Below are 18,938 nucleotides of genomic sequence, written 5' to 3'. Positions count from 1 at the left end.
GAGGAGAGGCAGGAAAACAAGGATTATTATTTTTTTTTTTTGTTTTTAGATAGAAAACACACAGAAATGCAGAAACAGCAATAAATCAGTTGTACAGGCTAGCACACTTTAGTGGGCAGCCTCACCAGTTCAATTAAACAGCAAACAAACAAATTTTCGATCAAAATTTGACTAAATGTAACTTTAAGTGCAGATAGTATTAAATACAGTAAACAGCTAAAAAAACAGTTAAAGCTTGCTTGAGGTAAGCACTAGAAGGTAATTCAAGTAAAAAAAAAACAGCAGGATACTTAAATCAAGAATGTAGTCGCTTTTCTGAGTTCTCTGTAGCTAGGACCACTCTGCAGGACCACGTAGAGCTGTGTCCGAGTAGTATAGCCAGAAAAAAACGCCAGAGGCGGATTTTAAACAGGGATCTTCAAAAGAGCTAGAAATGGTCCAAAACAACCAATTACTACAGCTCTTGTGCTGAGGTCAATTCCCTCAAGGACAGGTAGGCTGCTCAAGACTCCCCACTCCCATTGGTGAGCAAAGAAACTTCCTTCTATCCAAGTAAGGTAATGGACAACACAGGAACTACACCACAGCCCAGAATACAGCAAGGCCTGTAAACTGGTCTAAACTAGTTGAGGAGAGGCAGGAAAACAAGGATTATTTTTTTTATTTTTAGATAGAAAACACACAGAAATGCAGAAACAGCAATAAATCAGTTGTACAGGCTAGCACACTTTAGTGGACAGCCTCAACAGTTAAATTAAACAGCAAACAAACCAACTTTCGATCAAAATTCGACTAAATGTAAAGTGCAGATAGTATTAAATTCAGTAAACAGCTAAAAAAACAGTTAAAGTTTGCTTGAGGTAAACACTAGAAGGTAATTCAAGTAAAAAAAAATAGCAGGATACTTAAATCAGGAAAGTAGTCGCTTTTCTGAGTTCTCTGTAGCTAGGACCACTCTGCAGGACCACGTGGAGCTGTGTCTGAGTAGTATCCCCATTAGAGGAGTAAATAAAGGAAATACAGTTCGAAATCAAATTAGACAGAGTCACTTTAGAGTCTGGCAGACCTATTCTAGACTCAGAAAAGGACACAAACAATTGATCTGATTTTCTAAGTTCCTTAGTCCTATGGATGTAGAACCGTAACTGCCTGTGAACATCAAGTTGATGAAGTTTATATTCTGCAGCGTTGGAATGATTAGGGAAAAATACAGGCAGTTTGACAGTTTGGTTCAAATTAGTCTGAGAGCAAACTACGGATAAAGGAAGGATTTGTACAAAGGAAAACTCTGGAAAATCGAATAAGGAGGCTTGACTGACAGTGCTTGTAACCCTGATACCAGTTTAGCTGATGTGACAGCTACTAGAAACAAAATCTTCCAAGACAAACTTCAATTGACACGAATGTGCAGGCTCAAAAGGCGGGGAAGTTAGTTTGGGCAGAATTAAATTTAGATCCCAAGGGGGTACAGGTTCCTGAAAGGGAGGTCTCAGCAAAGTAGCGCCTTTAAGGAAGGTTTTAAATAATCTGTGGGACATTAGATTAGGCTCATGTTGTCCCAAATGAAAATTAGATATCGCTGCCAGTTGGACTCTGATTGTGGCAGCAGCTGATCCCTGATGGAAAAGCTCAGACAAAAATTCTAACATAACAGGGATGGATGCTGTGTAAGGATCTACATTTTTTTTCTTTTGCCCAGACAGAAATCCATTTGCTAGTGTATAGCTTCCTAGTGGAAGGTTTGTGTGAAGACATAAAGATATGGATCACAGCAGGAGAAAATTCATGAAGCCTGACTAGAGCTGGAAGTGGAGCAGCCACGCTGTGAAGTTGAGGGTGTGGAGGCAGGGGTGAAAGGAGCCTGACATGTGTGTCAAGAGGTCTGGAACTGGGTTCAGAGTCCATGGATCATCTAGTAGATAAGGCCTGAGAAAGGGGAACCAAATCTGATGAGGCCAGTAAGGAGTGATAAGAACCATTTTGCTTCCCAAGAACTTTGCTTTCCTGATCACTTTGGATATGAGCGGAAAGGGAGGGAATGCATAAAGGAGTCCCAGGGGCCAATTGTGAATAAGTGCATCTCTCAGTGACTCCCCCGGAGGGGGGATAAGGGAGACGTAGCTGCTGCATTTGGCATTGATGAGACTGGAAAGAGACTGCAGCAAGGCTGTCCCCATTTGCGGAAGATCTGTTCCGCTACTTTTTGATTCAGAGACCACTTGTGAGGCATCAAAATTGCCCTGCTGAGCTTGTCGGCTATCACACTGGTTGTCCCCGGGATATGCGTTGCTACTAGAAAGCGTTGGGAAGATATCGCCCACTTCCAAACACGAAGAGCCTCTCGACAAAATCCACCAATGAAGGTCCTTTTTGCAAGACTCTGTTATGAAGATAAAGTGAGATAGAGGCAGTTGTTGAAGAAACCACTGGGAAAAGAGAAGCCATTGAAGAATTCACATATGCAATCTGGCTAGTAGGACTAGATTTATGGTGGCGACCATGGTCCCTAAGAGTTTCAGCACTGTCTTTGCCTTGACTTTCTGTAGAGGAAGCAAACTGTGAATTTGCTGTCTGAAGTTTTGAATTCTGTCTGCAGGGAGATGATCTAGCATGGCGACTGTGACTATTTCTGCGCCTATAAAAGTCACAAATTGAGAGGGCGATAAGGCAGACTTTTCCCAATTTATTCTAATCCCCAGCTGGTAACAGAGTTGGATGGCTGAATCTCTGGCTTGTAGGAGTAGGTGCCTGGTGGTGGCGGTCAGGAAACAGTCGTCCAGGTACAGAAACACTTGGAATTCACGACGTCTCAGGTGAGCTTTCACTACCGCCACACATTTGGTGAACACACTGAGGGCTGTGGTGAGACCAAAGGGCAGAGCACAAAACTGGTAATGACTGGCTCCCAGCCGGAAGCGTAAATTACTCCTCGATGCTCTGTCCATTTTTATATGGTAGTATGCATCTTGGAGGTCTATGGAGCACACTGAATTGTCTTTCCCAAACAGAGGGAGTATAGACTGCAGTGTCACCATTCGAAACGTGGCCTTCTTTATGGATTCATTTAGTTTGCTGAGGTCCAATATGGGCCTCCAGTCCCTTGTTCGTTTTGGCACTAAAAAGAATCTGGAATAAGTTCCAAATCCTATCTGGTCTGCGGAAACGGTTTGGATGACTCTCTTTGACAGCAACTTTTAGAGTTGCTTGACCCCTGTGATTGGGTGGAACATCTCTGGCATCTTTCTTGGGAGTGTGGGGTGGAGGAAAAATATCCTCTGGTGATTATTCTTTGTACCCATTTGTCTTGGGTGATGTTTAGCCAGGCTTCTGTATACAAAGATAAGCGACCCTCGACTGCCCCCAGAGAAGCACAGCCGAGCTCCACATCAGGAGCGCTGATAGGGACAGCCTCAAAAGGAATTGTGGCCACCCTGGTTTTGTGGACCCCCCCCCCCGCCTCTAGGGCAATGTCTACCATTAGCTCCTCCTCCTCTGCCTCTGAAGAGGGAGTCACCCTGTGCATCCGGGAAAAATCTCTGGGACTTCTTGAACCACATTTTACCAGCTCTCTGACCCTTGGGATATGGTCTAGAAGGGACGGTAAAACGTACTCCCATGGCAGATAGAGTTTTCCCTTCTTATTCACACCTGGTGAGTGTCTCTTTTACCTTAGGTCCAAACAGAGAAGAACCATCAAAGGGGGCGTTGGTAAAGGTAGACTTGAAAGGCTCTGCAAAATTACATAAGTGTATCCAGGAGTGTCTCCTAAGGGAACCTCCCGAACCTGCTGCCCTACTCGCTCCATTGGCTGCATAGGAAATCAGCCTCATGGAGGAGATCACGATGGAATTTAAGGTGGACAACTGAGCAGTCACCTTCTCAGGGACTCCTTCAGTAGATGTACCTTGAAGAGTATCTTCTAGCTCCTTGAGGAGATCTCCCTGAAGCCTAGTAAAATGTGTGAGATAGTTCAGCGATCTGAGGGTAAAAGCTGCTGCAGAGAAGATATGCTTCCCGTATCTATACATCGTTCGAGACTCCTTGTTCGGTAGGTGGACAGATGAAGAAGTCTCCGTTAGTTCATTCTTAGTGGCTGCTACCACCACCATGGCATCTACAGGCACACCCTTGGTCAAGAACTCTTTCTCTTTAGGGGCCGAGGGAAACTTTTGGGTCTTCTGGGTACTGGCTCCACGGCATCAGGGGTTTCCCACACTTTTCGACTAACTAGGTCCAGGAGTTCATCAAAAGGTGGAGACACCCAAGAGGCTGAAGGTTGAGACGAGATAGCCTTCAGGTACACTGACTCCTCATCAGAAGGGGTGACAGTGGGCCAGCTGCCTCTCTGCTTTAGGATCTCTAATATGTCTACAAATGAGACATCATCAGAGGACTACTTGGGGTCCCTTCTGACTCTTCGTGGTCAGTGTTTGAGGTGATAGCCTCATCTGGGGAGTCTACATGCTTCCTCTTGCATGTCCTCTTCAGTGGGGGCTCCTCAGAAGGGTATTCTGGGGAGGTCTCGGAAGACTGGGAGCCACCCAACGGAGGATCCTGAGGCTGCAGGTTTCTGCTGCCAAGAGAGAGAGAGAAGGTGCTGAGACAGAGGTTGGTGCTTAAAGAGGAAGAGTATCGGTACCCTTGTGCGGAGCTGATGACGGAGACAGCACGCTCCTCATCATTTCAAATGCAGATCTCTCCAGCTCCGAAGACAGCCCCGGTTCTGAGGAAATGGAAGTAGCCCTCAGCTCCAGAGCGATTGGCTCCGAGATGGATGTAGGGTCTGAGCTCACCCTGGCCGACGCACCGAGAAGGAGACTCAGCACCGAAGAGGTTTGGGTCCAAGTGTCCCTGTCGGGGCCGACCGGTGAGCTTCAGCTCCTAGACACCATGGATAGCACCGAGGGGGTCGGAGCAGAACTCAGCTCCGAGACAGCCACAAGGGGAGCTGGAGCCATACACACATAGAGAAGAGAAACAACAGAGGACTAGGTCCTCTAACTTAAATGGGCCTAGCCCTATAGAAAGATTCAAAGTTAAACAGAGGACTAGATCCTCTAACTTAAACGGACCTAGCCGGAAAGGAGGCAGAAGCTAAGCCAGAAAAAACAAAATGTAAAGCAGCAGGCAAAAATGTAAGGGCAAACAACACTGTACACAATTATTAATCTATAAAAATGTGAAAAACAAGGTCCTAACACAAACGCGGACCTATGAAAATATCAACTGTATCAGAAACTAGCACACAGGACACCACACAGAGAACAACAAGGGACCAACGGCCAACAAGTTCTCAAAAAACTAACTAAGAAATTAGCAAAAACACTTCTATAAACTACCTATGAGAAAACTATCACTAATATTAAGTATAACTAGTCATATATATCAAGAAATATCAGTTACTAGAAAAACATCTTATTATATTATATGGGATACTTTACAAAACCTGTTAAAAAAATCTTAGTTTCAATAGCATGACATTATAGTTTAATCAATTGATTTGATTTGTAGTGGATGTCTTTGTAAATACTTTGGTTATTTTATTGAATGTTATAACTATTTCTGTTTTAATTGCTTGTATAAAATTGTTATGATATTTATTTTGTATGTTAAAAACAATAAACTTGTTTTAAAAAAAAAGAAATATCAGCAAAATACTAATAATAAAGAAAAAGTTTTCAACTTAGCCACGGTCAAGCAAGAAGCACTTCTGAACTCGTAGACATGGTAATCGAGATCTGGGGATTGTACTAGTGCACCATGGGATACCTACCTTGCCACGAGCCAGCTAAGAGACTTTAAGCTTTGTAATCGGCCGTGTCTCGTGTAAGAATGAAGGCGAGATAGGACTACAGAACATCTGCTATTTCTGATATGTTCTGGAAGAGAGCTTTGCATAGCAGTGGCTATTTTTGAAAAGGCTTCCAGTATAAAATCAGGTTGTTTTTAAGGTATGATTTATTTGAGTGAAGTGAAGAGTAGAAGATGTTTATTTTAGTTTATGTGAATAATTAGCTTGAAGCTGTTAAATCTAAGAATAGCTACAGGCAGGCCTCTGCCTAAAACTGCTAACTTTTTTGCACTGAGATTTGGCAGAGGTTGTGTTTCTGATCTGCTAAGGTAATCTACAATTTTTTGCAGTGTTTCTTGAAGAAAGTACTGTTGATATAGAAAGGGTCCTCAGAGGTAAGGCAAACTCTATAATGGATAGCAAAAGTTTTTTTTTTTTTTTTGCAATTATGTGAAGAGTAACTTATTTTGAAATTTTTTAACAAATTTTCAGAAACCAGAGAATATTTTGAGAAAAATGTTAGCAGGTAGACTGAAGCAAAGAAGAAGATACCCCTTATTACCTCCATTTTGCATTGGACTGTTCTGCATCCACAACATCTGTAGAACAGAACACAGCAATTGAAGGCATCTCTCTCTCTCATTCTGTACATATATACATATATACAGCTAAATATACATATTTATTTATATCTGTATAAACATACAGATACATATACGCTTTTACATACAACATACTCGCATACAAAATACCACAAATGCCGCAGACATTTCTCAAATACGCCAATGCTTGTACATGGTTATGACTGAAAATAAGTTCAAAATGAGAAACAAAAACCTCACTTATGGCATTTACTTTCAATTTATTATGATGAAAAAATAGGTATTACACAAGCACACATGCACACCTGGGTTAGAATGCAAAGCATGTACAACAGCAGACAGAAATGCTAAGCTAGCATGCAAAATACAAAACCGTGTAGCGAGCCACCCAGAAAGGAGTATTGCTGGTCATCTGCTGTGCTGAATATCATTTGACTTAACAGCAGGACAAAGTGAAGCAGTGTGCTGAAAGCGCAATGCACAAAATGATGAAATTGGAAAAGCACCAAAATACAGTGAGAAAAGACTAATGTGCAAGCAACAAAAACAAAACACACTGAACTATTTTGTCTCATCTACAAGACAAAACAAGCACAGTGAAAAGCATGCAGAAATAGAGAATACACAGAATTCTCTAAGACCTGAACGTTTATTGTTGTGATTCTCTGACAGATTAAGGCTGGAAAATTCAATCCAATAAAACGGTAATATTAACTAATAAAACAAAGTTAAAATCATTACAAAACTGACAGTAAAACTGCTAGCAAGATAAAATAAAACAAATTTGTAGATTCTAACAAATGCTCACATATTTTCAGCACAGAGGGAAATGTAAGCTCAGATGTAACTGAAAAGTGTAGGTTTCTACTCAAACTCAGAGCAAGGTTCAGAAAACTGGTTTGCACATTATACGGCCAAAGCTGATAGAAATGCTGGGAAAAAGCCAATGGCTGATTCAGATACAGCTGCACAGTGGGGTTGACGAAACAATATTTTACTATGCAGCCAACAAGAAAAGTACAGTTTTGTACCTACCATAAATGTAGATGTTCGAGGATTCCATTGCTGCAGTCCTGACTATTGGGTATAGTCCGCGTCCAGTCGGCCCGAATACCAGAGTATAAGGCTGACGTCGGTCAGGGCGCATTAGAGCATTAGACTGACGTCAGTACGTCAGGGTACTAATACGCATGACCGACGTCATATCCTCAGTCTTTTCTTGCCCCAGATGTCAGAAGACCCTAAAAAGACAAGTCCCAAAAAACCTGCACCAAAAACATGTACAATATATACAACAATATATACAAAAATATAAGCATGTAAACTCACCTACACAACCACCCCTAAATACAGAGGGGAAGGAGGGAGGGTAAATTGGACTGCAGCAATGGAATCCTCGAACATCTACATTTATGGTAGGTACAAAACTGTACTATGTTCTTCGCCTTCCATTGCTGCAGTCCTGACTATTGGGTAGAATCCCAAAGCAGAGGTAAGGGAGGCTGGCAAATCATAAAGAAGTAGGAGCTGACAACATGCCTTGCAAAACAGCTGTGGCAAAACCAGCCCTAGACTTAGAGTAGATAGGAAGGTGATAATGCTTGGAGAAAGTATGCACTGAACTCCAAGTAGCTGCTTCCAAAATATCCTTAGTTGCCACCCCCCTTAGAAATGCTGTTGAAGTGGCAGTAGCCCTAGTGGAATGAGGCCTAATCCCAGCTGGAATCTCCTTGCCATGATGGGAATAACAAAATGCAATGCAAAAGCCAATCCACCTAGAAATAGTTTGTTTTGACACAGGCTTGCCCTGTGAACTCAAAGCAAAAGAAACAAACAACTGCTGAGACTGCCTAAAATCCTTAGTCCTGCTTAAATAATAACGCAATTGCCTGTGTACATCTAAAGTGTGCAAAATCTTTTCCCCTTTATTTTGAGGGTCTGCAAAAAACGTAGGCAAATGAATAGTTTGGTTTAAAGCCACACTAGAAACCACCTTAGGCATAAAAGAAGGATTAGTACGTAATGATACCCTATCCTTATGGAAAATCAAAAGGGCTCTACTGCCATAAGGGCCTGCAACTCAGACACCCTTCTTGCAGAAGTAATAGCCAACAGAAAAGCAGTCTTCCATGACAAGTATTTCAATTCAGCAGTAGCTGCAGGCTCAAAAGGTTGTAGAGTAAGTTTTTCCAACACAAAATTGAGATCCCAAGCAGGAGTAGGAGCTCACGTGGGGTCTTATATTCTTTGCCCCTCTAAGAAACTGCTTGAACAAAGGATGCGAAAACAAAGGTGGGTCACAATCATAGTGAGCTGAAATTGCTGCAGCATGAATCTTAATGGAAGAGAAGGACAAACCTTTGTCCAATAATTCAGTAAGATATTGAAGAGCCACACTCAAATTAGGCTCAGAAATCTCCAAATTCTTTGCTGTACTCCAAAATAAAAATCTCTTCCATTTTTCTCGTACACTTTCCTTGTACTAGGTCTTCTAGCTTCCATAATCACATTTAAAACTTGTTGAGGAAGTTGAGACCTGCTGTGTTTCAACACAGAATATGCCAGGCTGTTAGATGAAGAGAGTGAAGCTTGACATTGAGCAGATGACCGTCCTTCTGAGATAACAAATGAGGAATCAGAGGTAAAGGCCATGGAGGCTTCTTTACCAGACTCCGTAGTAGTGGGTACCAGTGTTGCCGAGGCCAATCTGGAGCTATCAAAATCATCCTTGGCCTGTCTTGTCTGACCTTTAATAGTACCTTTGGAAGAAGAGGCAGAGGTGGAAAGGCATACACATGAAGGTTTTTCCAACTGAAAGACAGAGCATCCACTTTCCAAGCTGTGTGATGAAACCCCTTTGTGCAATACTTTGGCAGCTGGTGGTTTAGTGGAGAAGCGAACAGATCTATGTCTGGAGTTCCCCATGACACTGTCAGTTTCTGAAATACATGAAGATCCAGTTTCCACTCGTGGGGATCCATGATTTGTCTGCTTAACACATCTGCTAAGGAGTTCTGTGCTCCTGGCAGAAACCTTGCCTGAAGAGTTAGTTGCAGGCTTAGCGCAGTCTCCCATAAAATCATTGCTTGCCTGCATAGAGGATAAGAATGCGTTCCCCCTTGCTTGTTGATGTACCACATGACAGTTGTGTTGTCTGTTAGAATCAACACCTGCCCTGGAAGAAGTAACTCCTTGAAAGCCATTAATGCAAACTGGACTGCTAACATCTCTTTCATGTTGATATGTAGATGCTGTAGTCTGGCAGGCCACTTGTCTTGTATCCACTTTCCATTTAGATGAGCTCCCCAAGCAATGTCCGAGGCATCTGTCGTTAAGATCTGACTTGCCTCTGGCCGGGTCACAGAGAGTCCCTTGTTTAGGTGACATTCCTGAGCCCACCACAAGAATTCTTTTGAAGGCAAGGTATTATTTGAATGACAGTGTCCAAATCCTGGCAGTGCTGTGTCCATACATTTTGAGATACCATTGTAGCTTCCTCATATGCAGTTTGGCATTGGGAAGCACCAGAATACAAGATGCCATGAACCCTAATGCTTGAAGGACTGTCCTTGCAGTCAGCACGGACTGATGAGATAGTTGATGGAAGTAAAGTGACAGACTCTTTTGTTTGTCCGGGGTTAAAAGGCCATCTGGGCTGCTGTATTCAGTCTCACACCCAGAAAGCACATGTCTTGAGAGGGTACTAGACTGGACTTTATTTCGTTCACAGAATACCCTAGGCATCTTAGCACTGCTATAACATATTCCAGATGCTGTAGAAGGTCTTCCTTTTCTTGAGCCAGAATCAGGCAGTCGTCCAAGTAAGGATAGATTTGAATTCCTTGAAGCCTGAAGTAAGCTATCACTGGAGCCAGAACCTTTGTGAATACTCTGGGCAGTAGATAAGCCAAAGGGCAATGCAGAGAACTGATAATGAGAATTTCCAGCTCGAAACCGCAGATACTTCCTGCAACTTAGCCTTATAGGCACATGAAGGTAAGCTTCCTTGAGATCTAAAGTTACCATCCAGTGATCTTTGCCCAGCAGAGGTAAAAGCTGTTGTAACGCCAACATCTTGAACTTGGGAATGTCCAAAAACGTGTTGAGGAGAGATAAATCCAAAATTGGTCTCCACGTGTTCCCCTTCTTTGGTACAAGGAACAGGCGAGAATAAAATCCTAGGCCCCTTTCTGATACAGGGACTGGCTGAATGGCCCCTATGTGAAGTAACTGAGAAACTTGCTTGTGAGCCTCTTTTCTTTGTGGAGGAGGAACGTCTGGCATGCCTTTGAAAGGGGCATTGTATGGAAATAAAATCTGTAACCGTGGTGAATGATATCCAACACCCATTTGTCTTGAGTAATTAAATCCCAATTTTCTTTGAAAAGAGACAGTCTTCCTCCCAAAGGAGCTGCCAAACGTGAATCTGCTGGCAGCTGAAAAGACAGGTCATTGGGTCTGTTTACGAAAGGACTGACCCCTGCCCTCACCAGAAGTCTGAGCAGGTGAACTCCCTGTTCTAGGCCTAAAAGAACCTTGAGCCCTGCCCCTACCACGTCTAGACCTACCCCTAGACTGGGAATCATAAGCAGGATATGTCCACCCCTTAGCAGGCCAATTTCTACTAAACTTTGGTGGCTGCACCTGCAAAAAATCTTGAACAGTTTGCATAGACTTAGCTTTGTCCTCCATTTTCTTTAAAACTGCTTCCACAGGCGATCCAAACAACACATCAGACTGTAAAGGAGCATCCAAAATCCTTGTCTTAACATGCTCAGCTAAATTCTGATCCTTCAACCAGGCATGCCTGCGAAGAACAGAACTGGTAGCAGCCACCCTCGAGGAGGCCTGTACAGCATCAAAACCACATTGCAAGGAATGCTTACCCACTTGTTCAGACACGTGAACCAAATCCAGCAACTCTTTACACTCAATACCTTCCGCCAAAGCATCCACCTTAGATTTCAATTGTGAAAGGAGATAATTCTGATATTTTAGCATGTGAAACTGACAATTCAATGCTCTCATGGCTAGAGTGGAAGAAGTATACACTTTCTTTCCCCACCTATCCAAAGCCCTTGCCTCTTTATCAGTGGGAACAGGATTTTTAACCACAGAAGCCTTTACACCCTTAGGCCCTTGAGAAATAGTTTCTGGGTCCGCCCTAGGACTCTTAAACAAATATTTATGAGCTTCGGGCACCCTATAATACCTATCAGGCTTAACAGGAGCAGGAGGCAAAGAGTCAGGGTTCAGGGAAGCCTCTGCAAAACATCTTCCACCACATTCAACACAGGAGGAATAGCTAAAGGCCTATGCTGGGGTAAAACAAGAATTCCCTAAGCCTTTTCCTGGAATCAGAGTAATTCTGGCCTTCCCATTTAAAGTGCTCCCTCATGGAATGCAGAGTCTCTGAAAATGAGAAATCCTCAGGCGGAGAAGCTGTAGGAGTGGAATCATCCACATCAGAATCAGAATAAGTAGGATACTCCTGCATATCTTCCACAGAAGATTCTGAAGCCTCTGAACACTGTTCAAAACTATCAAACTCCGGTTCCACCCTAGGCCTCTTATCAGGCAGGGGCATAGAACCCCTAATCATAGTAATCAAATCTTCTGCCATTTTAAGCATATGTTTCTTAGGTACAGAACCCGAAATGCTAGGAGAAGCCCCCACTGAAGCTGAACTAGGCCTACCTCTCAAAGAAGATTTGGCAACAGAAGGAGAGGCTCTAACTACCTTGGGAAGAGAGGGAAGAACAGTCACCTGAGAAGCCCCTCAGCCTGGCCTACCTCCTGAGAAGGCACATCCTGTAATAGTATAGTTTCTGCCTGGGACTCCATGGAAACTCCTGGCAAAACCTCCGGCTCCACTGAGCCTTCTAAAGAACCGACGTCCGGGACTGCCGGTTCATCAACCCTAGGCTTCACTGTTTTATCCTTGCGCTTCTTGAGGAAGCGGGCCGTGCATCCGACGGCATTTTATAATTGCAACGCTTCCCAAACACTAACCTGGCACAGTCTAACCTCCTCTTAATAGTGCGTTTGTTAAACCTAGCACAAGAGCGGCAACCAACAACGACGTGCTCAGGCCCTAAACAAGGTATACACAAGGTATGATAATCCCTATGAGGTATCTGTTTCCCACAAGAAATACAGTTATTCACTTTTTCTGACATCCGGTAAAATACTGAGGCAAGAAAAAACCAAAATGTTCCCCAACGGGGTACTTAGCCAACTCTGTTTCGGTCTGAAACTCCGGTTTCGGAAATATTTCAGAACGCCAACCTGCACTCGCAAAACTGCTTCTGCATCGGACCATGCGGCAAAAAAGACTGAGGATATGACGTCGGTCATGCGCATTAGTACCCTGACGTACTGACGTCAGTCTAATGCGCCCTGACCGACGTCAGCCTTATACTCTGGTATTCGGGCCGACTGGACGCGGACTATACCCAATAGTCAGGACTGCAGCAATGGAAGACGAAGAACATCTGTTGCGTCATGGGTGCATGCAAATTAACTGCACAGCATGATTAACATTGCTAATGTAATTATTAGGCAGTTATACTGCTATCTAGACAAATACAATGCATGGTGTTCTAACAGAAGTACAGCCTGTGACCCCAGAGGCACTCATCCTGTACCCACACTGCTCTTTGTATGATGAGAGCATATCAGGGTAAAGGCCATAAGCCACTAAGATGCACCATCCTATAGTCCTAGGTTTAACCGCGTTTATTACCTTTTTGCATACTGTGTGATTTCGAGCAAAGTCAAACGCAGTGTAACAATCTAGCATGCAGCAGCAGTGCCTGCAGTATCATGTATATGTGCCCCCGCCACCATCCTTTGCAAAGAGGAATGCATAGCTTACAGCATTGTGTACCTTTTCTACAGTGAGCCCCCTTTCAGAACATCTCCGTTGTGCTATCCATCAGATGTTCCATGCCCTCCTGCATCCATTCCATGTAGTAGAAGTGCTGAGTTCACTTTATACCACACAGCACCGAGTAACTGACAGATGCACCGTTTGGTTTCAGGATCACAGTTGTTAGCAGTGTATACATAACATGTCTGCCACACTGAGTAAGGTGTGAAGTACTCAGGACATTTCTGAATCCTTACCATGCAATGTAATTCTACTCTCTACTAAGTTGCATGCACCTTTTACCCTACCACTATAAATGTTCAGTACGTAGGTGAAAAGACACAATACCTCAGAGTCGTGAAAATCAACCTTTATAAATACTAAACAGTACACTGCCTGGCACAATCATATGTCCAAAGGCTGTATGCTATTGGTAATTTAACAGCATGCCAATATAATAAGTATACAACACTAATTTGTGACTTTAAATCCACACCTTCAACTTTACAAAAGTAACTAATGTCACAAGTTTTCTTATCTCTTGGTGCTGGCAGCACTCTTGAGAAATTAGTGGCCCATTTCTATAACGGAAGATTTATTTCTGTTAAACAAATTAAATATCTAAAAAGAAAACAAAAGGCCTCCATCCTCTCCTTACACCCCCCCCCAAAAAAAAAGCCTTGATAAAGATGGAAATGCTACACAATAATAAAATCTGCATGCATTACTAACTACTTTGCATCAGACATTCCAAGCAGTTAAAAACAAGTGAAATGCAGACATGCAGAGAAACAGAAACAAGTTACCATTTAGATGTGTATCACCAAGAGGCTCAAGTCTTGGCAGCCTAGAAACTCTGGGGGTTCCCCATCCGACTAAATGAAGACAAAACATATACAGAAACACATTTTAAACAAGGGAAGAAAATTATACACTTAATCACCAAAATACTGCTACTTTGAGACCGACTCTACAGTACACTGCATCATTATGGCCTAACGCCACCTACTTGTAGAAAAGCAAACATAGCCCTTTAGCGGTAATCTGATTGGGACTGCTACACACCAATGTCGTTACGGGGTACTTTTATGACATAAAAAGAAAGCCCCTTCATCATGCTCTAACTTGTTTACTAAGGAACATTTATTATAATCTCTTCCTGTTGAACCCAAATTAATTCCAAACATAACACTTCTCTCTAAATACTAATATGCAAAGAGGATGCAGTCCAGTCTATTAATTTGGTAAAAGCTGGGAGGAACACTTCATCTTTTGCAAGAGGAGGTCTTGAAGATGTGCTTCTTCATTCAGCATCCTGTAAGCGCATTAAGTTATTCTGAGGGTGCCTGTAACAAGTTACTACTACTACACATAATACAGAAAGTACAGTTTTGTACCTACCATAAATGTAGATGTTCGAGGATCCACATTGCTGCAGTCCTAACTATTGGGTAGTCCGCTGTCCAGTCGGCCCGAATACCAAAGTATATGGCTGACGTCGGTCAGGGCGCATTAGACTGACGTCAGTACGTCAGGGTACTAATGCGCATGACCGACGTCATATCCTCAGTCTTTTCTTGCCCCAGATGTCAGAAGACCCTGAAAAGATAAGGCCAAAACCAAAACTCCCAAAATACCTGCACCAAAAATATATATACAATATATACAAAATTAGCAGAATATAACCTCACCTACACAACCATCCCTAAACACAGAGGGAAGGAGGGAGGGTAAATTGACTGCAGCAATGTGGATCCTCGAACATCTACATTTATGGTAGGTACAAAACTGTACTATGTTCTTCATTCCACATTGCTGCAGTCCTAACTATTGGGTAGAATCCCAAAGCAGAGGTAAGGGAGGCTGGCAAATCATAAGGAAGCAGGAGCTGACAACATGCCTTGCAAAATAGCTGTGGCAAAACCAGCCCTAGACTTAGAGTAGAGAGGAAGGTGATAATGCTTAGAGAAAGTATGCACTGAACTCCAAGTAGCTGCCTCCAAAATATCCTTAGTTGCCACCCCCCTTAGAAATGCTGTGGAAGTGGCAGTAGCCCTAGTGGAATGAGGCCTAATCCCAGCTGGAATCTCCTTGCCATGATGGGAATAACAAAATGTAATGCAACACCCAATACACCTAGAAATAGTTTGTTTTGACACAGGCATGCCCTTTGAACTCAAAGCAAAAGAAACAAACAACTGCTGAGACTGCCTAAAATCCTTAGTCCTGCTCAAATAATAACGCAATAGCCTGTGTACATCTAAAGTGTGCAAAATCTTTTCCCCTTTATTTTGGGGATCTGCATAAAAGGTGGGCAAATGAATAGTTTGGTTTAAAGCCACACTAGAAACCACCTTAGGCATAAAGGAAGGATTAGTACGTAAAGATACCCTATCCTTATGAAAAATCAAAAAAGGCTCCACTGCCATAAGGGCCTGCAACTCAGAAACCCTTCTTGCAGAAGTAATGGCCAACAAAAAGCAGTCTTCCATGACAAGTATTTCAATTCAGCAGTAGCCGAGGCTCAAAAGGTTGTAGAGTAAGTTTCTCCAACACAAAATTGAGATCCCAAGCAGGAGTAGGAGCTCTACGTGGGGGTCTTATATTCTTTGCCCCTCTAAGAGATTGCTTGAACAAAGGATGCGAAAACAATGGTGGGTCACAATCATAGTGAGCTGAAATTGCTGCAGCATGAATCTTAATGGAAGAGAAAGACAAACCTTTGTCCAGTAACTCAGTAAGATATTGAAGAGCCACACTCAAATTTGGCTCAGAAATCTCCAAATTGTTTGCTGCACTCCAAAATAAAAATCTCTTCCATTTTTCTGCGTACACTTTCCTTGTACTAGGTCTTCTGGCTTCCATAATCACATTTAAAACTTGTTGAGAAAGCTGAGACCTGCTGTCTTTCAAAACAGAATATGCCAGGCTGTTAGATGTAGAGAGTGAAGCTTGACATTGAGCAGATGACCGTCCCTCTGAGACAACAGGTGTGGAATCAAGGGTAAAGGCCATGGAGGCTTCCTTACCAGACTCCTCAGTAATGGGTACCAGTGCTGCCGAGGCCAATCTGGAGCTATTAAAATCATCCTTGGCTTGTCTTGTCTGACCTTTAGAAGCACCTTTGGAAGAAGAGGCAGAGGTGGAAAAGCATACACATGAAGATTTTTCCAACTGAAAGAAAGAGCATCCACTTTCCAAGCTGTGTGATGAAATCCTTCTGCAAAACTTTGGCAGCTGGTGGTTTAGTGGAGAAGCGAACAGATCTATGTCTGGAGTTCCCCATGACACTGTCAATTTTGAAATACATGAAGATCCAGTTTCCACTCGTGGGGATCCATGATTTGTCTGCTTAATACATCTGCTAAGGAGTTCTGTGCTCCCGGCAGAAACCTTGCCTGAAGAGTTAGTTGCAGACTGAGCGCAGTCTCCCATAAAATCATTGCTTGTCTGCACAATGGGTAAGAATGTGTTCCCCCTTGTTTGTTGATGTACCACATGACAGTTGTGTTGTCTGTTAGAATCAACACCTGCCCTGGAAGAAGTAACTCCTTGAAAGCAATTAATGCAAACTGAACTGCTAACATCTCTTTCATGTTGATATGTAGATGCTGTAGTCTGGCAGGCCACTTGTCTTGTATCCACTTTCCATTTAGATGAGCTCCCCAAGCAATGTCTGAGGCATCTGTCGTTAGAATCTGACTTGCCTCTGGCCGGGTCACAGAGAGTCCCTTGTTTAGGTGACATTCCTGAGCCCACCACAAAAATTCCTTTTGAATGCAAGGTATTATTTGAATGACAGTGTCCAAATCCTGGCAGTGCTGTGTCCACAGATTTTTGAGATACCATTGTAGCTTCCTCATATGCAGTTTGGCATTGGGAAGCACCAGAATACAAGATGCCATGAACCCTAAGGCTTGAAGGACTGTCCTTGCAGTCAGCCCGGACTGAAGAGATAGATGATGGAAGTAACTGGAAAGATTCTTTTGTTTGTCCGGGGTTAAAAAGGCCATCTGGGCTGCTGTATTCAGTCTCACACCCAGAAAGCACATGTCTTGAGAGGGTACTAGACTGGACTTTATTTCGTTCACAGAATACCCTAGGCATCTTAGCACTGCTATGACATATTCCAGATGCTGTAGAAGATCTTCCTTTTCTTGAGCCAGAATCAGGCAGTCGACCAACTAAGGATAGATTTGGATTCCTTTTAGCCTGAAGTAAGCTATCACTGGAGCCAGAACCTTTGTGAATACTCTGGGCAGTAGATAAGCCAAAGGGCAATGCAGAGAACTGATAATGAGAATTTCCAGCTCGAAACGCAGATACTTCCTGCAACTTAGTCTTATTGGCACATGAAGGTAAGCTTCCTTGAGATCTAAAGTTACCATCCAGTGATCTTTGCCCAGCAGAGGTAAAAGCTGTTGTAACGTCAACATTTTGAACTTGGGAATGTCCAGATAAGTGTTGAGGATAGATAAATCCAGAATTGGTCTCCACGTGTTCCCCCTCTTCGTACTAGGAACAGGCGAGAATAAAATCCTAGGCCCCTTTCCGCACAGGAACTGACTGAATGGCCCCTATTTGGAGCAACAGAGAAATTTGCTTGTGAGCCTCTGTTCTTTGAAGAGGAGGAATGTCTGGCATGCCTTTGAAAGGAGGCAAGGTATGGAAATAAAACCTGTAACCGTGGTGAATAATATCCAGAACCCATCTGTCTTGGGTAATTAAATCCCAATTTTCTTTGAAAAGAGACAGCCTTCCTCCCAAAGGTGCTGCCAGGCGAGAACGCATTGGCAGCTGAAAAGGCAGGTCATTGGGTCTGCTTACGAAAGGACTGACCCCTGCCCTCACCAGAAGTCTGAGCAGGGGAACTCCCTGTCCTAGGCCTAAAAGAACCCTGAGCTCTGCCCCTACCACGTCTAGACCTACCCCTAGACTGGGAATCATAAGCAGGATAAGTCCATCCCTTAGTAGGCCAATTTCTACTAAACTTCGGAGGCTGCACCTGCAAAAAATCTTTAACAGTTTGCATAGACTTAGCCTTGTCCTCCATTTTCTTCAAAACTGCTTCCACAGGCGAACCAAACAACACATCAGACTGTAAAGGAGCATCCAAAATCCTTGTCTTAATATGCTCAGCTAAATTCTGATCTCTCAACCAGGCGTGCCTAAGAAGAACAGAACCAGTGGCAGCCACCCTGGAGGAGGCCTGCACAGCATCAAAACCACACTGCAAGGAATGTTTACCCACCTGTTCAGACACATGAACTAAATCCTGCAACTCTTTACACTCAATACCTTCAGCCAGAGCATCCACCTTAGATTTCAACTGCGAAAGAAGATAATTCTGATATTTTAACATGTGAAACTGACAATTCAACGCCCTCATGGCTAAAGTGGAAGAAGTATACACTTTCTTTCCCCATCTATCCAAAGCCCTTGCCTCTTTATCAGGAGGGACAGGATTTTTAACAACTGAGGCCTTCACACCTTTAGGCCCCTGAGAGACAGTTTCCGGGTCTGCCCTAGGACTCTTAAAAGATACTTATGAGCTTCAGGCACCCTATAATACCTATCCGGTTTAACTGGGGCAGGAGGCAAAGAATCAGGATTCAGGGAAGCCTCTGCAAACACATCTTCCACCACATTCAAAACAGGAGGTATAGCTAAAGGC

The 18,938-nt window shown here is 43.2% G+C and overlaps 1 protein-coding gene across 2 annotated transcripts in view; it reads right to left on the bottom strand.

Moving 5' to 3' along the window:
- The window catches only part of ARL13B (ADP ribosylation factor like GTPase 13B), a 1,170,737-nt gene that overhangs the window by 64,932 nt on the left and 1,086,867 nt on the right, over positions 1-18,938 (bottom strand). Inside the window, exon 10 of one of the 2 annotated variants that reach the window (XM_044072156.1) lies at positions 14,071-14,139. The exons of the other annotated variant lie outside the window; for it this stretch is intronic. Coding sequence (XP_043928091.1) covers positions 14,071-14,139 — 69 coding nt within the window. The remainder of the gene's footprint in view (positions 1-14,070; positions 14,140-18,938) is intronic. 2 annotated transcript variants of the gene reach the window in all.

Source organism: Protopterus annectens, chromosome 5.part0, assembly GCF_019279795.1.
Source record: "Protopterus annectens isolate FY-2018-M chromosome 5.part0, PAN1.0, whole genome shotgun sequence".
Taxonomy (NCBI): Eukaryota; Metazoa; Chordata; order Ceratodontiformes; family Protopteridae; genus Protopterus; species Protopterus annectens.
Note: the sequence above shows the minus strand (reverse complement) of the source record. Positions and strands in the feature narration are given on the sequence as shown.